This window comes from Myotis davidii, unplaced genomic scaffold (assembly GCF_000327345.1).
Source record: "Myotis davidii unplaced genomic scaffold, ASM32734v1 scaffold684, whole genome shotgun sequence".
In the NCBI taxonomy this organism is placed as follows: domain Eukaryota; kingdom Metazoa; phylum Chordata; class Mammalia; order Chiroptera; family Vespertilionidae; genus Myotis; species Myotis davidii.
In genome coordinates, this window is record NW_006295564.1 from 1,454,197 (window position 1) to 1,477,989 (window position 23,793).

The following is a 23,793-nucleotide window of genomic DNA, read 5'->3' on the forward strand; positions in this document are numbered from 1 at the left end:
GGCGCGGGTCCTGCCGCCCATGCTGTGCGTTTGGGCAGCCTGTGGGCCTGTGGGCCTGGCTTTGCACTCAGCTTCCACCCCTTCCTGTGGTGGTTTGACTTGGGGCGAGGCGTTTAAGTTCCCGGCCTCGGTTTCCCCATCTGTTACACGTGGAAAACAACTCTATTTATTACAGCTTTGGGAGAGGAATTCGGTTCTGCCGAGGCGTGGTGTGCGAAGGGGAGGGAACCATCCAGTCACCTTTCCTTGGTTCCGGGCCTCGGGCCTCCACCAGCGCTCACCCTGGCCCAGGGGAGGGAGGGAGAAGGCTCCATCCAGGGCTGGGCTGGCGGCAGAGCAGGCGGGTCTCGGTGGCTCCCAGGGGCGTCCGTCCGGGGCCAGCGGCTGCTTCTCTTCCCCAGACCATCCTGGACCACATGCACCTTAAGTGCAAGTGCCACGGGCTGTCGGGCAGCTGCGAGGTGAAGACCTGCTGGTGGGCCCAGCCCGACTTCCGCGCCATCGGCGACTTCCTCAAGGACAAGTACGACAGTGCCTCGGAGATGGTGGTGGAGAAGCACCGCGAGTCGCGCGGCTGGGTGGAGACCCTGCGCGCCAAGTACGCGCTCTTCAAGCCGCCCACCGAGAGGGACCTGGTCTACTACGAGAACTCGCCCAACTTCTGCGAGCCCAACCCCGAGACGGGCTCCTTTGGCACCAGGGACAGGACTTGCAACGTCACCTCCCATGGCATCGATGGCTGCGACTTGCTCTGCTGCGGCCGCGGCCACAACACGAGGACGGAGAAGCGGAAGGAGAAATGCCACTGCATCTTCCACTGGTGCTGCTACGTGAGCTGCCAGGAGTGCATCCGCATCTACGACGTGCACACCTGCAAGTAGGGAGCCAGGTAGGGTGGCAGGGAGGGGAGATGGGGTGCGAGGGGTGGGGGGGCTTGCTGCCGGGACCTGGCTTGGGACCTGGCTTTGCCCATCTGCTCTTCCTGCCGACCCTGTTCTAGTTCTCAGCTAACAGAGACACACGTCCCCAAGTGTGTGCTCTTGAGGCTGCGAGCAGTTGATTAAAATTCTTGTACCTGTTGGTTAGTTATGAGCCAGGCCACATTTGTGTCCAGCCACTGGCTCTCATTACTGAGCATCTGTGGAGACAGAGGAGGGACAAGGGTTGGAAGCTGGACACCTGACCTCTGGGGCCAACTTTGCCCCTAACTTCCTGTGCCGTCACTTCTCTGGGCCTGTTTTCTTGCTGTAAAACAAGGACGTTAAAAATACTTGAAACAGTAGGCCGAAGTCTCCTCTGCAAACCCTGGGGCAGAGTCATTCTGCACCCACCTTGAACTTCGAGGGCAAGTTTTTGCACAAGCGTAAACCCTACCAACCTCAGGGAGGTGGGTGGGGGGAAGCTGTGTATAAGCCCATATCCTGACACATCTGAAGCTTGGGTGGAGTGGGTGCACTCTCACGGAGTTTATGGATGGGGATGGGGAGGAGGAAGGAGTCAAGTTCAGAGTGACGGTGGTGAGTAATCAAAGGATCAAAGGCTGGTGGATTATGCTGCCAAGCTTCCCAGAGGTGGCCAGCGTGGGAGACGGTGTGCCTGGCTCTCAGATCCATAGTCCCTAGATAGGTCCTGATGGATGCAGGGTGGTCCTAGAGTCCTGAAGATGGAATGTTTGAGGCCAGTATGCCCTTTCTCCCTTTTCTCTGCCCTGAGAAGGAGCCTAATATACAAAGGCATGAACCCTGGGGTAGCTCCCGCCACTTGCCAATTGTGGGACCCCGACAAGATTGTCTTTACACGCCAGTCTCCTCATCTGTCATCCTCCCTAAGGGGGTTTGAGGAAAACAGGAAGAACAATGGGAACAGTGATTGGTTTACGGCAGAGGACTTGCCTGCCTGGGTCATTGCTGGCTGGGGCTGTGTCAAGGAAAGGCACTCCACTGGGCCCTGCAGTTCTACACAGGGCGCCTCGGAGCTGGGGTGCTGGCTTGTGCTAATGGGACTGTTGGAGGGAACCCGACATCATGGGGAGAGTTCTGGTTGAGGGGTGACTAAACCAGTCCATCTGGGAAGCCCCTCTGTGTAGCTGAAGTCAGGGGCAGTCTAGAAGGGTGGTTCCCTTTCCACTGCTTAGCAGCCCTGGAACCTTCCACCCGTTTCCTCATCTAGGCAGAGGTGGTGATAATGGGAGCCTCGCAGAAGTTTTATGAGGCTCAAATGAGCTAAGAGGTGTGACCACTTACTAATAGAAAGTGTGCTAAATGCCATCAGGGAGCTGTGACATGAGAGTGGTCACTGAGCAGTGAAATGGTGTCATCACTTGGGCAAGTCCATTTACTGTCTTTCCAAATGATACAAGAAAAGTCAGCAAACGAGAGAGAACTCACAGGCTCACTGTGGCCTGCCAAGGTGGAAGGAATGTTTGAAAACATAGTGGCTACCCGCCTCTGATGTCCACTATGGCCAGAGGCAGCACAGTGTCCCCACTGCCCATCAGGACATGGCTCTGGCATTCACAGAGGGGGCTGCACCTGCGAGGTTCCCCCCAGTCTCTATACAAGACAGGTTCTGCATTAGGGTAGTTACCTGCTACAGGCTTCCTGTCGTCCAGGCCCCAGCTAGAAGGCGAGGGAGATAGGCTCTGGATCCAGTCAGCGGATGCTAAAAGCCTTACTGTTCCTGTAGACCACATTCCCTTCCTCAGTGGTGGACCCCAAGTATAGGAGGGAGCAGGGCAAAGCCACTCAAGGTCCCCATTACCTCCAAGTACAAGAAAAATGTTGAGTTCTCCTATCATCAGCCTGTGATCTTTGCACCCTTATGGGTGGTCTCCCTGGGAAAGCAATTATGTTTCTAATTCTTCCTCTTTATTTCCCAAAGGGCGCTGGGCAGATTCACTGAAGTCCTGAGCAGGACCTAAGCCAGCTCAGCCCTCAGCATCCGACAGCAAGGAACCCGGACTGTTGCCAGATGCACCTGTGGTAAATTACCTGGACCCAACCGCCCGCTGACTGGGAGGCCTCCCTCTCTCTCTCATCTTAAGTTTCTCACCCGACTCTGGATGGTGTGTGGTGTTTAAAGAAGGGGCTTTCTTTTTAGTTCTCTGGGGTCTGATAGGAACAGATCCGAGGCTTATCTTTGCACATGTTAAAGAAAATAAAAATGGAAAACAATTTCTACTCTAATGGAACAGGCTGGGCTTATGTGAGCTCTCTGCCTGGTGATAAAGACATCAGCGTGGGCAAGACTGTTTGCAGACTGCGTCTCATGGGGACGTCCCAGGATGCGGGGAGGTGGGAGTTACGGAGTAGGACAGACCCCTGCAGCCTCCGTTCCTCTGCCTACTCCCATTCAAGTCTGATTCACTTCCACGAGCCGATAAAAGCCATAGGTCTAGCGAGGATGAAGTGGTAGGGAGGCCCGAGGCAATTGTGAGAGCGGGGTTCCGTTTTGAAGAACTAGTTCTAGCCCTGGTCGGCTGTTTGAAGGGCAGCAGTGTGTTCTCAGCCCCGTTTTCTCTGCAACCCTGTCCTGCACCAGAGGCTCTTGTGAACTGCAGTCAGATCTCAAAATCTTTTCTACCTTTCTGCAGTTTCCACCATGAATGCAGTACTTTTTTTTTTTGGTAGTGGATGTTGTAAATAGGTTGTGTATGGGAGGAAGGGGGGAACAAGCCTTCTCCAGCCCGAATGGCTTCCTAGAGAAAGGAGTGGTCTCTTTGGAAGAGGCCGCTCCATCCCCTCCAGTCCTGCTCACCTGCAGATTCTCCATCAAAACAACGCCAGGTAGGTAGTTGGCCACCTCAGTATAAATGAGACAAAGGGCCAGTGAGAGAGGAGCAGTCTATTCCTGAAGTTCCAGTTTGGAGACCAGTTGATGGGGAGGGTAGAAATGAGTCCTCATTTCCTCTCCAGTAAGGACATGTCTTCCTGCATCCTTTTCTTTGGCCCGAGCGAGTTCTGAGTTCTCTAAGGCAGAGCTTCTGGCCTCACCTGCGTGCTGATAAGCATCAATCTATGCAGCTACTGCGGGTGAGGATTAGGTGTTCAAAGGGGGCAAGCAGTCACCTGCTCCTTTGAGAAAAGCGCCTCCCAGCTGAGTTCTCCGTGGTCCACAGTGGTCCTCTGTATCCTAGAGGAAGCTAGCAAAACAGAGGCAAGCGGAGCTGATAGTAGGGGCCAATCCAACAGCGCGGTCTTAAGGAGAACCAGGAGGAGGTGCAGCCTAGGTTAGAGTGCAGAACAGTTTTCTCTTCCTTTTCTTCCTTCTCTCTTTGGTCTACCTAACACTGGCCCACGAAACCGTGGTCAGGCGATCTCCACGCTTGCTCAGACAGGTTTGCCAAGATGCCGTCTAGAAGCCAGGCCTGCACTCCTGAATCTGCTGGCCACAAGCCCTGCTAAGATACACACCCCATCCTCTCTGTAGAATCTCTAATGCCCCTCCTCATCTCATCTTAGGCTAAAAACTTTTAAATCATGTCAACCGGATAATGCTTGCTTTATGTGAGAATTATTTCAGCAGAATGGATACAAATTTTTAAACCAGTCTTTTCATATCTATGTATTCTATATTAAAAGTGATAAAGTCATGTTTCTGGGGCGTATTCAAGTAGCTGACAAGTAATTATTTAATAATAGTACATTGAGTGCATTGTAATTATTCTTGCCGTATGTAGTCAGGTAATAGTATCCAACGGAAATTTCCTACCAACCTGCTGTATCCAAAGTTTTGTAAAAAGTTGTAGAAGTTGTTGATCTTTTTGATTTTATATTCAAAAAGTCTCTTTTTATAAATATTATTTATTATACAATGTATATACCTTTGAGTTAACTAAGATTATATATTATATAAATATATATATATTTGGAGAAAATATATTTCATCATGCAGTTTTTTTCTGTTAAGTCATTAAAGAGAAGGTCAACTTAAAATGGATACATTGTACAATGTGTGGAGTTTCCAGATTAATCCTCGGGAGGTCAAGAATATCAAGATCTGAATGTGGTAGCTTCAACTCTCACTCTTAAATTAGTGGCCCAAATTAAGTTCATTTCCTCTGTTCTCCAAGCAAGATAATCTGAGACGTCATGGACAGTAGGCCTCATCTACTCTAGGACTTTCTTACAGGCTTACTTTGTTCTAAAACAGCTTTTAACAAAGAATTTCCAGTTTTAGAAATAAGCAATTTGGGCAGTAATTCATTTCATAGACTCCAGCACTCCCAATACACAAATTAATGTCACAGACACTCAAAGATGTGGCTCAAGGCCAGCAGACCACGATGTTGGCCACTGACTCAATCCTTTCCTCACCCATGTTTTCAACTCCACTGGGAACATAGCATTTGCTCTACTGAAAACGAAACTTGACTGGAAATGGCTCTGCCCTGCTAGCTCTGCTGGAGAGCTAAGCCACACAAGGGCCAGGGTTGTCAGGAAGAAGACATGGTGTCCCCTGAGCTCTGGATTGTCTGGAACAAGTGTCATTTAAAGTTTTAGACTGGTCTGGGCAGAAAGGACCCCCAGTGGGCATGCTCTAGGTCAGTGGTTGGCATACTGGCCCCTTGAGTGTGGCTCTTCCACAAAATACCACGTGCGGGTGCACACGTACAGTGCAATTGAAACTTCATGGCCCATGCCACGGGGCCAAAGAGCCGCATGTGGCTTGCGAGCCGTGGTTTGCCGACCACTGCTTTAGGTAAAGGCATCCTCTCTTTGGATTGCAGTTTCAAAGGACTCACCTGAGGTCCACAAGTAACACCTTCTTAGCAATGAGATGCCATAACTCGGTTTTATGATAACAGACATAAAATGTCTTCAGACGACCCATATAAAGTCATCTTCAGTTTATTTGGCACAGTAAACATCTTTCCATCTTTCCTCCCTCCCTCCCCCCTCCCTGCCCCCTCCCTCTCCCCTCCCTCCCTTCCTTCCCTCCCTCCTGATTTACCTTTATTAGGAACAAATTCTATTCATCTAATTTCACAGACAACAACAGGAAAATAAAGCAGGCTGCCTTGTGCAGTGGAGATGGGTTGCCAGACCTCTAACCTTAGATTGGGAATGGCTCCTAGAAATTCATGCATTTTATTTGGTCCCTGAAAACCACAAAAATGGTTGTTTCAGCCGTGCGAGGCTTCGGACATGGAAAGTATACAGATCCCCTCCACGCTCTGAAGCGCTGTTTACCTTTGTATTCAGCTTTTATGTAAAGTTAGTACTCATCTACCCCAGTGTTCTGGGTATGTTTAAGATTGCCAAATATTTAAATGGCCCCTACTCATACTTACCAAGGCCATTTATAATCCTTTCTATGATTAATCATATTCTATGATTAAAGAGAATACAGTTTATAGCAGCACCTGAACATTTAGCATCTCTGTAAACATAAATACTAATAAACAACTAAAAACATAAGGAAGTTTTAAAAAAAGACCCAAAAGAAAGAAAAAAGACAATATAATGAGAAGATGTCTTTCAAAGCAGTATTATTTTACAAAGAAAGGAGGGGGAAAGTGTGAGCGTGTTCAAGGATGATGGGATAAGGTAAAATTAAGGCAAAAGAAAGAGGGTAAGGAAAAATTGGAGAAAAGCAAGGGAAGAGGTGATGGGTGGTGAGATTAGTCTAGCTGTATCCAGTGATGTATCCAATGATTCAGTGGGGTATCCCTGCCAGTCTTGGGTCTAAGGACTGTACATGCGTGGCTCACACACACACACACACAGAGTGAAGTTATTTCAGCAAAATGATGGGCCACCACACTGTCATCATTTCTCCTAGCTTAACAGAGAACTTTCTAGGACGCAAAAAAATTACCCATAAGTCGTAAGCTCCCCAAATAGGGAAACAAAGGCAGTTGTAGAGACTGTATACTGGGAAATTTCGAACATGAGTCCTTGCAAATCCTGTCTTCACTACTTGGGAACCTTGCCGATCATGGCGCTATCTCCTGCATCTCAATGCTATGGTATCCATACACACACAGCCCCAGGCCCTGCTCCAGGCTCTCGTCTCAGCGCTGCTTGCCAGCTGATGAGAAACTTCAGATCATTTTGCAATAACTTCTGAAATTTACATGCTTTTTTGAACTCTTACCCACCTTTCCCTGTCACTGCTTTGAAAAGGCTTATGGATCAAGTTGCCAGGCAAGGAAAAATGAAATCTTGCTTTTACCTTCTGTGTTTGGGCTGGGTTGGCTGTTTATAGCTGACTCAATGCTTCCCCAAGTGTGTTTAGCAAGATTTGATTATTATACACACTTGAATCTACTCCATGGCTTGTTGCTGAAACTTCAAGGGAAAGTTTTTAGGATATGAAAAAACAGACTTAAAGCAAAACATATTTCAGGTTTTAACTACCAGTATAGAGTTTTCTGTGTTACATTTAAAAAGTGTTTCAGTGAAGATGTACAAATTTAGCAAGAATTTTAAAAAAGGATAAACCTCTTTTTTAGGGTTTAATGACATCCTTTGACAAAAAAGAAATAGCCTGTTAACAGTTCATCTGCAGATGAGGAACAAGGCAGCAGCTAGCTGGAGGCACCTCTGCTTCATCAGCAGGTTAGCTGCAACCTTGTATGCTCTCTGCCCAGCATCGACCTTGGAGAGCTTCCAGACTCCACCTGTTCAAGGCTCTCCAGGGACCAGGGGGTCTCAAGGCCCTCCTCCCAGGAGGGTGTGGACAGCTCCCGGGGAGCTGACCCTGCTCTCAGAGAAGCTCTGAAGTTGGCCTCTTCCCACAGACCCTTGCTGACTTTCTGGGCTGCCTTTAGTCCTAACCTGAACCAACTCCACGGGCCAGGTTTTATTTAGGCTAAGAGATCTGATAGTTCAGAAACATGTAAAAAGGATGAAGGATGTGAAATGAACCATGGGAAGAAATCTCACTGAGCGTGTTTGAGCCCCTTGGTTTGTACATTTCATAGGAAGGAGTAATTCAACTTGAGAAACAATTTTACTTTCTGGTTTAACCCAGTTATGACTTGGGCACACTTCAGTTTTTTTTTAAATAAGGTGAAATAAGTAAAATACGTATAAAGATTCTTGTTGTGCATTAACTTTTAAAAATGCTATTGATCTGTTTTTTTAATGACTATATTTTCAAAATAATTAAAATCAGAGATTCCTTTTTTTTAAGAGAGAGAGAGAGGTAGAGAGAGATAGAGAGAGATTCATTTGTTGTTCCACTTATTTATGCATTCATTGGTTGATTCTTATATGTGCCCTGATCAGGGATCAAACCCACAGCATTGGTGTATCGGGATGATGCTCTAACCAACTGAGCTGCCCAGCCAGGGCCCAAATCAGAGATTTTTAAATAAAAATTATCCATCTCCTTATGATAGTTATAACAAAACAGCAAGAAGGTCTTTTCTGAGCCCTCTTCTTCATACATATCAGTTACATATATTGTTTTATATAAAATACTGGTCTACAGGATGTTTTCAAGTATATATACTCTTTATTGCATTCCTTCATTTGCATTAAACAATATAATATTTATATTTTCAATATAGTTTTAGACAAAACACAAAGACATGAACCTCACTGAATAAGAGCCATAAGTTAGTACAATGCATGTGGTCTTCGTGGGAAGAGAAAAGAGGCAAGAAAGAGCTAAGACAGATAAGGGAACCCAGGATACTGGCTACCAGGAATCACAGAATTTCACAATACAGTCCACTTTTTGAAAAGCCACAAAGAAGCTAGGAATGAAAAGTTGAAACAAAGTAGACATGACATACAAGTCTACCAAAAATATGCAGACAGTAAGATCTGGAGATAATTTGCCTTGTACCATGGGGACAGCTGACGGAGTTACACCCCAGTGCCACGGTGGCAGCGAGCTTCATGGGCGGTTGCAGATGGCTTCTGATTGCTTGTCCTCACATTTTAAGCAGCAATGGGAGGGAGTAGCATGCTCCATAGGGCTCATCACCAAATATGATGACCTATTTAAATTCCTTCTAACTCAGTTATAAGACAAAGCCTTTGGAAGAAACGGGAAGAGGGTAAAGGAAATGTATTAAGTGTATTGGAATGGATGTTAAAGGACTAAGGGGAGAGAGCTATAAAGTGATATTTTTTTTTATTTCTGGAGAAGAGTGTTCTATTTAGATGCTAGACAGTACAGATAATTAAAATAAAGGATACATTCTAAGTAAGTCATTAAGCTAAGGAAAAAAGAAAAGTGGTGATTGCTAATAAGCCTTTAGTATTATACTAAGGAACTGACCCATTTAGAGTTGGACCCTAATCAATGCTGAGAGGCTTGTAAGTTATTTTAACGACTCCTTTCTTTATAGGGGTATAGGCTTTTCCCATACATCTCTCACAAGTTTTTACCAACACCTGCCAGGTGGTACTGATTAGCATATCTCTCACCACAGAGGAAGTCAGTTACATTCAGGGGATGTCACAGCCCACACAGCAATACTCGTTCTATTAAGAAAGATCTGACTGCAGCTTGGAAACGTCTCTGAAAAGGATTGAGAACAGCATCTCAGAAATCCAAAGCCTGCCCAATTTCTTCAGGCAAAGGTAACAACCAGCTTTCTGGGAGAGCTTTAACCAAATGCACAGGGAAGTTGTAAAATAATCCCTGTGAGCCCTCCCTGTTCCTGGTTTACCTGTAGAAAGTCTTCCTACTAATAGGCCAAACGTCGTCCTGCAACATCATTACATTTATTTAGAGCTTTTGGGTGGAGGTGGAGGATGGGGCTTAACATGAGTAGTGTTCACAAGTACAGTGTCTCCCGCACTTAGAGACTGAGGAAGAAGGAATCGTCTTAGCTTGCAGGGAAAGGTAAGCACAGCATTCTAAAGCAGGTCTGTACCTTCCACAAAACAGTGGACTATCTCGATAAGCACAAGGAGGGGACTTTTATTGCACTGATCATGCAGAGTGAGCACGTGTTGAAGGCAGGGAACAATTCACTTCATTTAGGGTCTTGAGTAAATCCAGTGACGATCCCAGGCCCTCTTTACCTTGGTCACTATGTGTTTGCAAATAGTCCATTTTCAAAGTCAAGGGAGCGACTGAAAAAGAAATACCCCAAACACAAAAAAACAGATGAGGGTCTGCAAAAAGTCATTCATCACAAAATCACTAAGAGCTTCTTGAAGGCTTTTTTAAACTTTCCACTATGCACTTGCTATGAGATGAGCATGTCACAAAGGGAAATGGTCCCAGCTCCATGCATTTATAAGCAGGTTCCAACAAATATGTACCATTGAGTTTTCCCTGCCTTGTGACAAGGAGGTTTGCGAAGCAGGACAGGGAAAGCAAACCAACAGTACAACAACCAATGTCCTTGCTTGGTCTCTCAGACCTACAACACAGTGAAGAATTCTATAAGTGGAAAGAGTTGTCCAAGAAAGGTTGAGATTTGAAATTTATATGCACTGTAGAGCAAGCAGAGCAAGCAACTTGTAGAACAGGCACTGGGATTTAAAAGAGTGGTAAGTCTGGTTGACAGTCTTAAGTGTTGTATATACATACTTACGCTCCTTCTTCTCTTAAGAGAGCCAAGAATTTTCTCACACGGTATTCAGGATCCATCTAAATACATCAGAAGAAACAAAGATGATGGGTTAATGGTGCCTTCTAATAACTATGCACTTACTTCATGCCAAGGAAATCCTGAGCTTCAGACTCCCATCAGTGCTCTGCTGAGTCACAGAAATGTGCTACCTGTTCGTTGACCAGTATTCTGATACACAGGAAGCGGATTGCATCATTCAAGAAAAGTGAATGGGATTTCCTAGCAGAGAGAATTATTCTATCCGAGGTTCCAAGTGACCCAGCTAGTCATTCACAGGCACCTCAGCTGCATGCTCCCTTATGGAGAGTTATGTGAAGAGACAGCATGCCCAAGAAGACTAGTGTGAGAGCAGATGGCGGCCATTCATGGGGGCTTAAAAGGCGTCCAATTCACAGGACTCATCTAAAGCATAAAAGTGAGACCAAACTTGAAGAAACCAACTGCTGTTGCAATTAATAAAAAAAAAACCTTATGCTAAACCTAAAAAAATTAAGAGTGGGACTGACTCCTCTAACCCAGGATAATCCAAGTCTACTGTGATAAGAATGGTGTCATGAGTCTAAGAAAAGATGGAGGAGTTCTGGTTCAGGCTCTAGGTTCAGGTCATTATAATTAATTATTAAGTTTCATTTTATATTCATATTTAACTAATTTATTTAACTATATTCAATTTTCATTGGTCCACCAGAGATGTGAAATTATCTAAAAAATGCTCATGAAAAACATCTTTAATTCCTTGAGATGAATTTTTATTGTAAGAGACACACCTAACTTTTAAAATATGTTCCAGGCAGCAGTCTGTTTCCCAAGAGGGAACTCCCTGCCCTCCAGGAATAGCTTTCAAATGCTCGGTGCAGCTGTGGGTAAATGTGCAATTGGATTCCCCCTCTAACTACCTTTCTTTTTTTTTAAAGATCTCTTCTATCCCAGAAGTATAGAAGTTTCAAATGTATCAAAGTTAAGAGGTCAGACTACAAAGGACTAAAAAAAAGTGTGAATAGCTAACAAAAGAAACATTTTTCTTCTTTGGGAATAGAATTACATATGAATCAATTGTCAACTTCTTTAAAAAATGGAACTGGCTGGAGCTCAGTTGTAGTCAGTACTTGCAGGTCTTTGCCCATTAAATATATTTAATATGTGTGAGCAACGACTTACTGACTTGCCTGTAGCTATGGAATTAAAAGTCAAGAGAAAGGGAGGAAAAAAGTAATCTAGATAAATGACTTTATTCCCTCAGGTGACATCCAGTCAGAGCAGATCCTCGGCACTGTGCAAGTTTTAACAGAATTGTGTATAGTGAACAGAGAGGTAACATGACTTATATTCTGCTAGACTACGTGCCTCTTCACTTAGGCCCAGTCTCTCCAAGGCAGATCTAAAGAGAATTCACTCAGCTGCACGAAATCCATTTGACATGAAGGAGTTCAAACTCAGAGGCCTATGAAGTGTCAGTCGCTGAAGATTAGGCCTGAGTGCCCCACTCTCACTTTCTACCCCACATACACAAGAGACATTAACTTGATCACTGACCTGCAGGCATGAAAGCAAGAGGAAGGGGTTGGGATTGGGGGGAAAAACCCCGCATAGTTTCTTCTATGCAATTATTGAAAAAAAGTGTGTTGAAACTAAAAAAATGAAGAGTTGATTATCTGACAGGTTTATCTTTTTCCAAGGAAAGAGCCAATACATCTGTATATGCACTTTTACCAAGAAAAATCCTAAGCAAAGTGATTAGTCTGTAACTTTAACTTACTGCTCAAAATGGGAAATAAATAAATCGGCTTAAAAGTAGTCTGGCTGACAGTTCAATAGATTAAACTTTAGGTTCCCCCAAACCACAATTTTATTTTAAAATAAATTTACCAGCAAAGATTAAAAAGCATTAATTTTGTCTTTCCAATCTGTTAGTGGTCCAAGAGCCTATTTCAGTTGTAACTGACACCACGGCCGCCACCCACTGCTCACACTGATCAAGTGGCAGGGCTGAGCAGTAATACATATGCTTAGAATGTAGCCTAGGACCTCAGTAATTTCAATGCAAGTTTACTGAGCACCCTACTATGTGTCTGCCTCTGTTCCAGGGGCTGGATTCAATAGTGAGTAACAGCCAAGGTCCCTGAACTTCACTCACAGAGCTTGGTAAGGATACGTTTATTTTCTAACTAGATAAGCATAAGACACAGGATGGGTAGGTGGAGGGGTAGAGTTCCCCCCAAAAGAGAAAAGGCAAGTTGCCAGTAGACGTGAGAAAGGCCCAAAGAAGTTTGATCTTTGCCAGAGTAATAGCCGGGAGCTCGGTTTTCCTGTGGGTGCTTAACTATATAGTAGTTTGCATGACATTTTCAGGAGCCCAGGTCAGGGGAAAATAGACAGAGCCCAAGTCCAGTCTGCACAACTCAATTACTTTGTCTCTTAAAACAGCTTCCCAGGCCCCTGTTGGTGTATGTGTGGTAGCTGCCTGACCACTGATGGACAACATCATCCCTCCTCCATCAACTGCCTGTGACCCTGGATAACTCACTGACAACCTGTGGGACATTAGGTACCATCATCTCTAAAATGAAGGGCAGCAGAACAATTGCTCTTTGAAGTTCTTTTTAATTCTATAATCTAGTGACTCCCACCCAATGTTAAAACTTAAAATAGCCCTAGCTGGTTGGCTCAGTGGATAGGGCATCGGCCTGTAGACTGAAGGGCCCCGGGTTCGATTTCAGTCAAGGGCACATGCCCGGGTTGCGGGCTTGATCCCCTGTAGGGGGTGTGCAGAAGAAGGCAGCCGATCAATGATTCTTTCTCATCATTGATGTTTCTCTCTCTCTCTCCCTCTCTGAAATCAATAAAAATATTAAAAAAAAACAACTTAAAATAACTCTATAACCTTTTCTTCTATTTTTGAATTTTAAGAAGTGGTAAAGAAAAGTACCAATAAATTATTGTTTGATCTCAGGCTACTAATATCAACTTGAGTTCAGAAATAATATAAGGAAATTATAACAAATTAAAACTTTAGCAAACAGAAAGGCATATGAAGTTTCTATGTCTGAATTGCATGGGGAAGGATGAGACTTACCTGTAGGGACATCTCGATCAACATTAGCAGCTTCTTGATTCCTATCCAGACCTTCTTATCTTTTACTTGCTGTGCAATTATGGTACGTTCTTTATCCTTGAAGTTGCCCAAAAGCTATGAAAACAATAAAAGTAATGAATGCACTATTATAGTGAATTGACAATATTAGTTAATTCTCACATTTATGCTTAAAAGAACAATGATAAGGACCAGTTGACTGGTTCAAGTTGACAGGATTCTCTCCTATTTTAAAAAAATCTAACCTGACCTTTCTAAACCCATTAGGTGTAATAATGAAACTGAAAACTGGTACCCTACATCCTGTTTTCCTATAGGCCTCTATTATAACTTAGAGGTATATTTGCTGGGGGGAAAAATAGCTCCACCATTAAGAAATACCAGTTAAAATTTTTAACATTCCTTTCTAGAAACAAATTTATGTGTCAAAGCAGACTAAATTTAATTCTCTTATCCAACTGGCGCAAACGCTGCTCAAGAAGATAACCTGGAGACATTTATTATATAAATAATTTCTATTTTGTTGGGGGTATGCCCCAATTTTATGGGTCTTGAGGATTTTAAGGAGCCTTCACACTCGAACAAGTCATAGATAATATTTTCTAAAAGATCTCATTGAGTCACTTGTACACATTGATATTAATATAAAGTTTAATGGAGGATTTATTTTTTTTTATTTTTTTTATATATTTTATTGATTTTTTACAGAGAGGAAGGGAGAGAGATAGAGAGTCAGAAACATCGATGAGAGAGAAACATCGATCAGCTGCCTCCCGCACACCTCCTACTGGGGATGTGCCCGCAACCCAGGTACATGCCCTTCACCGGAATCGAACCTGGGACCCTTCAGTCCGCAGGCCGACGCTCTATCCACTGCGCCAAACCGGTTTCGGCGAGGATTTATTTTTTAAATTAAAAACTTTGTCATTCTCAAAAAGATTGAAGAAAACATTTTCATATTATGAACTTGATTATAAAAGTTCCTTTTACTTCTGTAACTTTCATGAAGTTCCTAAGATTTTAATCATTATTCCAATTTGTTAAGTAAATACAAGTAAATGGGCTGAAAGCTACTATGAATAACTGCATTTTCTATACTGATTACCATCCCTGCCCTCACCCCACGTTTCTGGTCCTTGTAATGTAGGTGCATCACTCGTGCTGAACACACAGTGACTCATTCCTGGCAGTTTGTGTGCTGCCCACACCGAGCAGAGGGAAGTTCACTCTAATTTATATTCATCTCTCGTTCCCCTAAATCATGAAAACAACTGAAGGGATAGCCCAGGTTAACATAGAAACTAAATGCCAGGTGCAAAGTCTGGCACCCCTTAGCATTATTTCCAGCCCCAACTCCTTTCTTATAAACGGTGAGCAATCCATTGACTCATTTTCACCTCCAAAGCTTCCAACAGCTGCTCTCCTGTGGCAATGTTGGGCACGTGGATGGTGGTGCTGAAAGCGGTGAGCATTTCCATCTCCTGAAGGACATCTTTGCGGCTAGTGGTCCCAATAATAAGAAGCTTGCGGCCCTGAGGATGGGGTGGGAACTGGAAAAAAATGAATGAATGAAAAGTCTGTATCATCCACTTAGCAAAGCTTTATTATGATTTTTAGAAGGAGTAGGGTACAAATATTTTACATGTCATGTAGCTTACTTGTGAAAGGCATGGTGCTAAGTACTGTACATAATTGTGTCATTTAATATTTTTAAATTTCATTTTTATTTCCAACCCCCAAAATATACCAAAAAAATGCTTAAAAACTGTACCAGGCTTATGCCACTATTCCTATTGCCTGTCTACAGAGGCAGCCACTTTCTTAGCTTTTTTCTGGTACTGACTTTCTTATCTTTAAATAACAAGGTTATACTACTATTTTAAGAATTTTGTTTTTAGCTTTAAATATTCTTTACTGACTTACTATTATGGAAGATGGTTATTTAATATTAATTTTGCATCCCCCCTCCTATATCCTTTCTCATCCTTCTAATAGTTATTTCACAGTCTTTGATTAAATCTATATTCATAATAAATCTATATTTATTATTATATAAACGCAACTTACAGCTAAGCCATATTAATTTCCTTTCTTGGACGACATTTTGTTTTTAGTGGAGTTAATAATTGCCATTTTCCTCCTTTGCTTAGTTTACCAGGTACTTATCACAAGTTCATCTCCAAACAAACACAACCATGAATATTCTTTTCAATATATTCAAACATGTTAGGAAATTCTAAAGTTGTTTTTTTAAAGACATCTCCCTCCTGAAGTCTCCTGTTCTCAGAGCTCAGTCTGAAATGACTGCTCTCTAGGCCTGCTCTGCAGCTGCAGTTCTAGAACTTTCCACTCCCCTCTGTTATAACCCGTTTCCTAGCCTTCCCTTTCCTTCATTTATTCTCTCTTCCCTGTGGTGCATATACTCCAAAAGCTTCCTAAGAAGCTTTGGTATATGAGAGTAAACACTTAAACATTTCTTTGAATGTCTGGAAATGCCTTTATTCTACCTTAATATTGTGCACACTATTCATAATTGACAGTTTGGCTAGGTATAGAGAACAAGGTTGGAAATAATTTTCCCCTCAGAATTTTGAAGGCACTCTATTATCATTTAATTTTCAGTACTGTTGGCTGGACGACTGATGTCATTCTGATTTTCTGACTCTTTGTTTCTAACTTGTATTTTAAAATTATATCTTAAAAATATAATTTTAAAGGAATCTTTTCTTTATCCCTATGTTATGTAATTTCAAAATTATGTACCTTGAGATCAAGTCTTTCTTTACTCATTTTACTGGGATTAGATGGGTCCTTTCTAAACCGGAAATAATCATTCAGTCCTAGGAAATTTCTTTGAGGTTTTCTTCTGTTCTTTTTCTTTCGTTTGTGCTCTGCCCCACCCCAAAATTTCTATTAGTTGGATACTGGTCTACTAATACTAATCTTTTTCTTTTCTATTTTTTGCTCTTGGTTTTTATTTCTTTCTCTAATACTTTTTAGGTTAGCATCAACTTTATCTTCCAACCTTAACATTAATCTCTGTCGAATTTCTTGAATCCTTTTTTTATTGCATCCTGTTATAGTTCATGGATACAATACTTAATTTTAGATTTCTGTGAATTCTACAAATTTTTTAAATGTTTTCTTCTTTGTCTCTGTTTCCTCTGAGTTTGTTTTTTCCTATTTGTTCACTGGAGGCTTTCGCAAGAGTGTGGTCATTACTTGATCACAATTAAGAGTTAAATTAATATCTGGGAGCTCTGAGTATGAGGGCTTCACTACAGGGTGAGGATCATCAGATAAGACTTGGCTGATGATTAGGGGTCCCTCAAAAGGTCAGGATGTATACACTTTTTCCCAGAGAAGACTCTTCCAATCTCCTTCCTGAGGGCTCTGAAACCTACTTTCCAGCATACTGGAAGCAGATGGGGAAAGGTGTCTGAGTATCTCACTGTTCAATACGGAGACCTTCATTTACTCCCATCTGCAGTATGGCACCTCTTCAGAGCACACTCTCACTTAATGTTCATTATAATACTGAGAATTAAGTATTAGCATTATCTCTATTTTACTGATGAAACTATTGAGTCTCACAGAAATAAATAATTTGTTGAAGGTCAAAAACTAAAAAAAGATGAAGCCAGGAATGAAAACCAGATCCAGAATCCAAAACTGTATCCTGCCTTTCTTCATGAACAACACATTAAAAAAAAAAACTTACTTGGAAAATGGAATACATTTTTAACTTATGTCACTGTATTTATATACACTCATTCCACAGACAAACCTTTAACACAATTATTAAAACTATTCACAGATCTTAGAAATTCAGCATTTTAAAACAAATATGCAAATAAATAATTATGTGTAAATTAAAATATAGGAAAAGATTTTAAGAAGTTGAAGAACAGATGCAAAAACAATTTCAATAAGGCATGCTACTGTCAATAAGACATGCTAGCCTGTCTCAGTCTTATTCATTGTTTTTGTCCATCTACTGTCCTAAGAATAGATAACGCGTCACTATAAACAAAGGCATGTCATAGAAACAAAACGGAACCCTTATGGTAGAATTAGTGATTAGCATATCAGATGACTGTGCAAGGACTGTGGGATAGACTTATACCTGTGTTCCCAGCATGAAAAGATAATCATTATTATTAGTGAAGAAATCAAGTAGCTACAAATCAAACACATTTATCAACAGAGCTTTACCAAGCTCCTAGATGAATATGGAACAGACCTTGTATCTATGGATGGATACAAGGGATCATCACAATACAACATGGCAAGGCAGAGATGGTGTCACAGTCTGTCATGGTGGAGGGAAGAAACATGAACATCTCCTTTTTTCGGAGGAGGTAATTCCTGAGCTGAGTCGTAAGGAATGAGGAGGTTGTTTAGGACCATGAAGGGGAAGGTCACCTCAAACCAGAAGGAGCTGAAATATGTAAGTCCAAAGGCAAAATAACATAAACAAAAACTGAGGTGCTGGGGTAATTACAAACGCGTAAAGACTTATAAATATCTACTGTAACAGAAAAGTGGTGCATTTACACTACATTGCAGGTACTTTTCAACACTAAATTCTAGTGGTAAACTTAGAAACACATTTCTGAAGGCTAAGAGATGTCAAAGGCCACACAGGCTGGAATATCCTTATTACATTTAAAGATTAAGTGGTTCTCTTTTTTCCTTAGTTTTTTAATGCTCCATAACCTGTAATTCAAACTCCCCACCTTGCTCCTCTCTCACAGACAACAATGCTGGCCCTAGAAGATGGCACTGAGGGAGAAGCTTCTTACTCATTCCAGAAGCTGGAGCTGCCATTTTCCCAGTGAGCCTTCTTCTTAGGCTCCCAGTAACTACTGAGTCTCACAGAAACTCAGTGTTGAAAGACTGGGAAATGTAGAGCAACTTATAATAGAGATGCTAATTTATGTTTTGCTATTCTTCTTGTTTAACAAGACTGCAAACACTGAACAGAGGTCACGACCCAGGCAAGTTCAGGCCTTGACTTGTAAAGCATCATCTTTACGAAAACACCAAAAAAAAAAAAAAAACAAAAAAAACAAAAACCACCCACACAAAAAAAACACAACACCACATTACGAAATAATTAAATTGTGCCGGGTCATTTTGTATATTAATTAGTGGAGTAATGCTCACGAGGAAGCTTTACCATGAAAAAGCAGCTCTGAATGTATTAATATAATAAATCACATTGGAGAATGTTTTGGAGAAAAAGCTGACAGCAGCATAAAACAGGAAGGCCAGCTTTAAAAATAAAAGTAGAGCTCAATCCAAAAGGGCAAATCTAACGTGTTAGTATGTGGCTACTAGTCTCAAGCCCACAGCGCCAAAACATGCTCCTTGATGGAAAGAAAAAAAAATGTTCCCAGCATACTCTTTACTGAGATTTGTTGGTCCTGTTGCAATAAAGAAAAGGCCTAAATAAAATGACTATCTGCCAATCGGATTATGATAAACATTGTTCCAAGGTTAAGTAAGTATTAGTTAACTAATTCTTAGTGCCATAAGAAGCAACTCAGGTGAAAACATTACCATGAAAAAGGCAGGGCTCAGTCAGGTGTTGATCCTTCAAAAAACACTTCTTTACATGATGAAGAATGAGCCAAGTACTAAGCAGTATCTAAGCCTTTTGCCACACAAAGGCCTAACCAGATAATCCACACCCTTTCATAGGTCTTGCCCATTGATTGGCCCCAATAAACTGATTTGTAACAAAAGTTCATATGGAAGAAAGCTTTTTTTCTTCTTAAATAAAAATGCCACCATATAATACTGCAGTGAAATGGAAGGGCTGATTTTAACCTGTGAACAAAAGTAAAGTCAGTTATGCAGTAAAGAAAGGCCATTCTTTCCATATCATTCAATGCTGAGCAAGTGTAATACATCCTTGGTAAGAAGAATTAACTGTGAACAATTGGAGACTCTGAAATGGATTAAGAAGTTTAAAAGTGCAACTCTAAACTGCTGTGTGCTGGGGGCCTTAAATTTTATTTTCTGATTGTTAGAAGTTGAGGTTTTTGTAAACAAAAAGGAGACATTTCAGGATATTAAGAATTTATAAACCCAGTAACCAAAAGATACAATAAATGAGTTGATTAGACCATTAACAAGAATTTTTTCTGTTCAGGTACTTATGGAATTATGTGATTTGGTTTGTGCCTTCAAAGTGATTATAATTTAGCCGGAAAGAGCAAATAAATATTCAGGGACCACTACCAAGTAACACATCAGTAAATACAAACTAATAATGGCAGAGGGAGCACAGCATATGGGGACAGTTTCATTGGGGCGGGGTCATCCAGGAAGATTCCTGTAGCACTGTGGAGACGCGACAAAGGAGGCGCCTGAGGAGAAGGCTGAGTCTCTAATGCTACTAAATCCTATGTGGGTGGTGGGGGCAGCTGAGCCAGAGTGCGAGGGCCTGGTAACAAAGTCTCCTTGGAGAGATGGGGAGTGGGCAGCCAATAAAAGGAAAACTCAGAATGCCACACTAAGGAAGGAGATTTGGTATAAAAAGCAACAGGAAACTAAAGAAGGTTCTCAGGGAGGAAGAACTGTGATGAAGAGACAGATGATCCTCGTGGCAGTGAGAAAGCTGCTGCACTAATCGCATGTCAGTTCTAAAAGCAAGCATGCCAGGAGGACGTCTGCATACCTCAGATGGACGGTGGCATCCTTTTTAATGCAAGCCCAGGGCTGGCAGAAAGCAAGGGAGGAGAGGCAAGTACAGTCTCCATTGTTCATAGCTGTGTGATCCTGGCTAGATTATTTAACTGCTCAGGACTTGTCTCCTCCCCAACCATAAAAATGGGATTAAAAATGATGCCTACCTGTCAGAGTAGAGCAAGAATGAAAGGAAGTGAGAACCTGAATGGTTTTGAGGGGAACCTGAAAAATCATCCTCTGCCTCGGACGTCAGGAATCTACAGCAGTAGGTCGGGTGGGCGAGCAGGGAGTACCCGAGAATTCCTTTTTCCAACAACACAGGGCACCAGCAGCAAAAGATACCAAGAGCACATTCTCCCACAGGGCCAAGATTCACGGTGTTAGGGGAAGATGAGAGCACCAATCTTCAGCTTAACTAGGGTTACGGTGAGGCCCAGATGAGGCCTGAAGCGAAAGATCAAACACCCCCTCAGAAGAGTCAGGGCAGCTGTGAGAATGAGGGGCCTCAGTAAGAGGCAGGGGCTTCTGAGGGAACAATCAGTTCAGGGCAGAGGGTGTGAAAACACTTTCCTGGTAAGAGGTGCTTTAGTCCATCACTTATCCTAGCTTCATTCTTGAAAAGGAAATAATTTCTTTTACTTATTTTGTCTTATTCAATAGAGATATTTAAAAAAATTTATACCTAACATAGTGTTTGTATGACTTTATTGCTGCATTTATTTGCAAATCTGAATCTTGTTTCTAGCCTGTCCTCCCTAGGGGGAGGAGCCATGTTTATTCACCTATGTTCTCCTGGTAGTTCTTAGCCCGGCAAGCCTAGCACAGAAGACTCCTATGCTCCCTCTGCCTAGAATGCTCTTCCCTTATATATCCACATAGTTCTCTCCCTCAAAGTCAAGGCGTTGCTTGAATGTCACCTTTCTCATAAGGCCCTACACAAAACCACCCCCTACACCCCATTTAAAACTGCAATCCCCACTTCCTCTCCTTCCTTTTTCCTGATGTTCCCCCACAGCATGAATCACCTTTTAACATACTAAATACTTACTCATTTACTATCTTTACTTATTTATTGTATTTATTGCTGGTCTTCCTTCATAAGGATGGGACTTCTATTTGGTTTTATTAATGTATTCAGGGCTAGTCTTGTAGACAGAAGTTAATAAATTTGTGTTGAATGAATGAATGGTGATCTCAGTGTAGTTTTCTAGAAGATCATTCTTTGTTATGTTCTCTCTCCTGGTTCTGGAAAAATGCACATTATACCAAGTGTTCAATAGGAAAATATATTCTGAGCTGCAAGTGTTGAATGCTATGATAATAAGTTTTAAAGAAAATAATCTGCCCTGGCTGGTTTGGTTCAGTGGGTAGAGCATTGGCTTGGGGACTGAAGGGTCCCAGGTTAGATTCTAGTCAAGGGCACATGCCCGGGTTGTGGGCTCGATCCCTGGTTGGAAACGTGCAGGAGGCAGCTGATCAATGATTCTCTCTCATCATTGATGTTTCTCTCTCTCTCTCTCCCTCTCCTTTCCTCTCTGAAATAAAAAAAAATATTTTAAAAAAATAAAGAAAATAGTCTAAAATGAATGGCATGTATGATTCATTTATAATGTAAGTAGATGCAAAGGCCGTCATAGCTCTTTCTTTTAGCTAATTAATTGATCAATTAATGATCAAACTATTGATTAGATAATACAGACTTCTCTAACAGAGAAAAGATAAAATTCATTAGAAGCCATTAATTTAAGCTAGTGAGATAACAAGTATTAGTAAACATCTATTGCAATTCTTGGTTCTCCCAAGCCAATGGGAAAAATTGACTACCAATAAAAACAACCAGGAATCTCTGGACAGTGAAAGGAGAGGAATGGGGCCTCTTTGCATATCCTGCATGCATTTCTGATTTCTCATGCTCAAATGTCTGCAACTTCTTCTATTTTTTTTGCAGGGGGGCGGGGGGAGGTAGTTAAATGTTTATGTTGAATACCAAAGGAAGGATGTTTCAAATAAATCATGCTACAACTAGGCAGACAACTATAGTTAAACTCTCCATTAGATTTTACCCTGAAGCAAATTCTTAGTCTACTGTCTTTGTAACTACTGCAAGTAGGGCTGAGGACAACAAGGAGGGGAATTCATGATGCAGATTGGATATGAACTGAGAAACTTCACCCCCAATAATTACTGTAGGCGAACAGCCCACTTTGTAATATTAAAGGATATTTTAGTACCAGTTTGTGAAAAAGACACTGAGTCATCAGATTTTACCCTTGGAGTAACTCTTAAAGATTACCTAATCCTTGCCTTCTCCCTCTTCTGGTTATTTTGTAGCGGAGAAACCTGGGGAAAGAGGTGAAGGAATCTGTCTGAAGCTTTTATATCCAGGAGGGAGCTGAAACTGAGCTCAGGCCTCACTGATAATCCACTACGCTTTGCTGTCCACTGTTCTTATTTGTGTAATTTTAAACTCATTTCAGCAATAGCTGATCCTTAATTATGAGTTAGTTAGGTTTAGATATATTACCTAGACATTTTGACCTCTGAGTTCTTAGGAGAAAGGTTAAAGAAAATAAAGTTATACTCTTAGTATTCTTGTACCAAAGGAATAGATGCGTTCTCTCATTAGAAACTTAACTAAGATGACCACTGATTAATCCAAACTCCTTGACCTTTGCACCCACAGTAATTTTTCCTACTTCTCTCAGCATTTAGCTGCATACACCCTAAAATGACCCCTCTGCTCTACCAGGTCAATTTTCTTTTTCTTTAATTTCTATCTCTGTGATTAAAATAAATATTTTTATTGTTTTGTGTTTTTTTTTTGTTTGTTTTTTTGTGAGAGAGTGAGAGAGGATGGGAGAGAGAGAAACATCAATGTGCAAATGAAACTTCGATTGGCTTCCTTGTGTACACCCCCTACCCAGTCATGTGTCTGACTGGGAATTGAACCTGCAGAGGACAATGCCTAACCAACTGAACCACATGGGTCAGGGCTACCTCTGTGATTTTTATCCATAAAATTCCTCTTTATTAAAATGCTTCCCAGAGTTTTCTTACAGTTTGCAATTATCTCTCATCTTCAAAATAATTCAAAGCCTGCTCTCATTAAACCCCACACAATCCAGTTTATTCCTTTAGGCCCCACCTTTCAGAACATGGATTCAACATGCCCAGTAATAATCTCTCACTTATCTGGAGACCAATTTGCTGGACAATATCAGCTATCCTGAACACAGACAGTCAAACACGAAAACAGCACAAGTCCACTAACTTCTAGGATGGAAGACAAAACACAAGTGGCTTTACTCACAGGTGGTACCAACTTATCACTAGGCACAGTGGGCACAGTGCAAGGGCCCATAAAACTATGAGAGACCCACAAAAGTATTCTTTCTTTTAAAATCAGAAGAAAAAGAACTTTCAGATTGAAGAAAATGTTTTAAATACCAACAGTTAA

At 41.9% G+C, this 23,793-nt stretch overlaps 2 protein-coding genes across 2 annotated transcripts in view; one reads left to right on the forward strand and one right to left on the reverse strand.

Annotated features, from left to right (window-relative positions):
* WNT3 (wingless-type MMTV integration site family member 3) overlaps nt 1–3,152 on the forward strand; it is a 38,732-nt gene extending 35,580 nt beyond the window's left edge. Inside the window, exons 3-4 of the mRNA XM_015568123.1 lie at nt 110–889; nt 2,881–3,152. Of these exons, the coding sequence (XP_015423609.1) occupies nt 110–881 (772 nt within the window). The 3' untranslated portion in view covers nt 882–889; nt 2,881–3,152. The remainder of the gene's footprint in view (nt 1–109; nt 890–2,880) is intronic.
* A 5,289-nt stretch (nt 3,153–8,441) lies between these two features.
* Nucleotides 8,442–23,793, reverse strand: part of LOC102755866 (vesicle-fusing ATPase) — a 120,039-nt gene continuing 104,687 nt past the window's right edge. Inside the window, exons 18-21 of the mRNA XM_006779403.2 lie at nt 15,035–15,169; nt 13,620–13,733; nt 10,508–10,563; nt 8,442–10,040 (exon numbers count right to left, since the gene is read on the reverse strand). Of these exons, the coding sequence (XP_006779466.2) occupies nt 9,998–10,040; nt 10,508–10,563; nt 13,620–13,733; nt 15,035–15,169 (348 nt within the window). The 3' untranslated portion in view covers nt 8,442–9,997. The remainder of the gene's footprint in view (nt 10,041–10,507; nt 10,564–13,619; nt 13,734–15,034; nt 15,170–23,793) is intronic.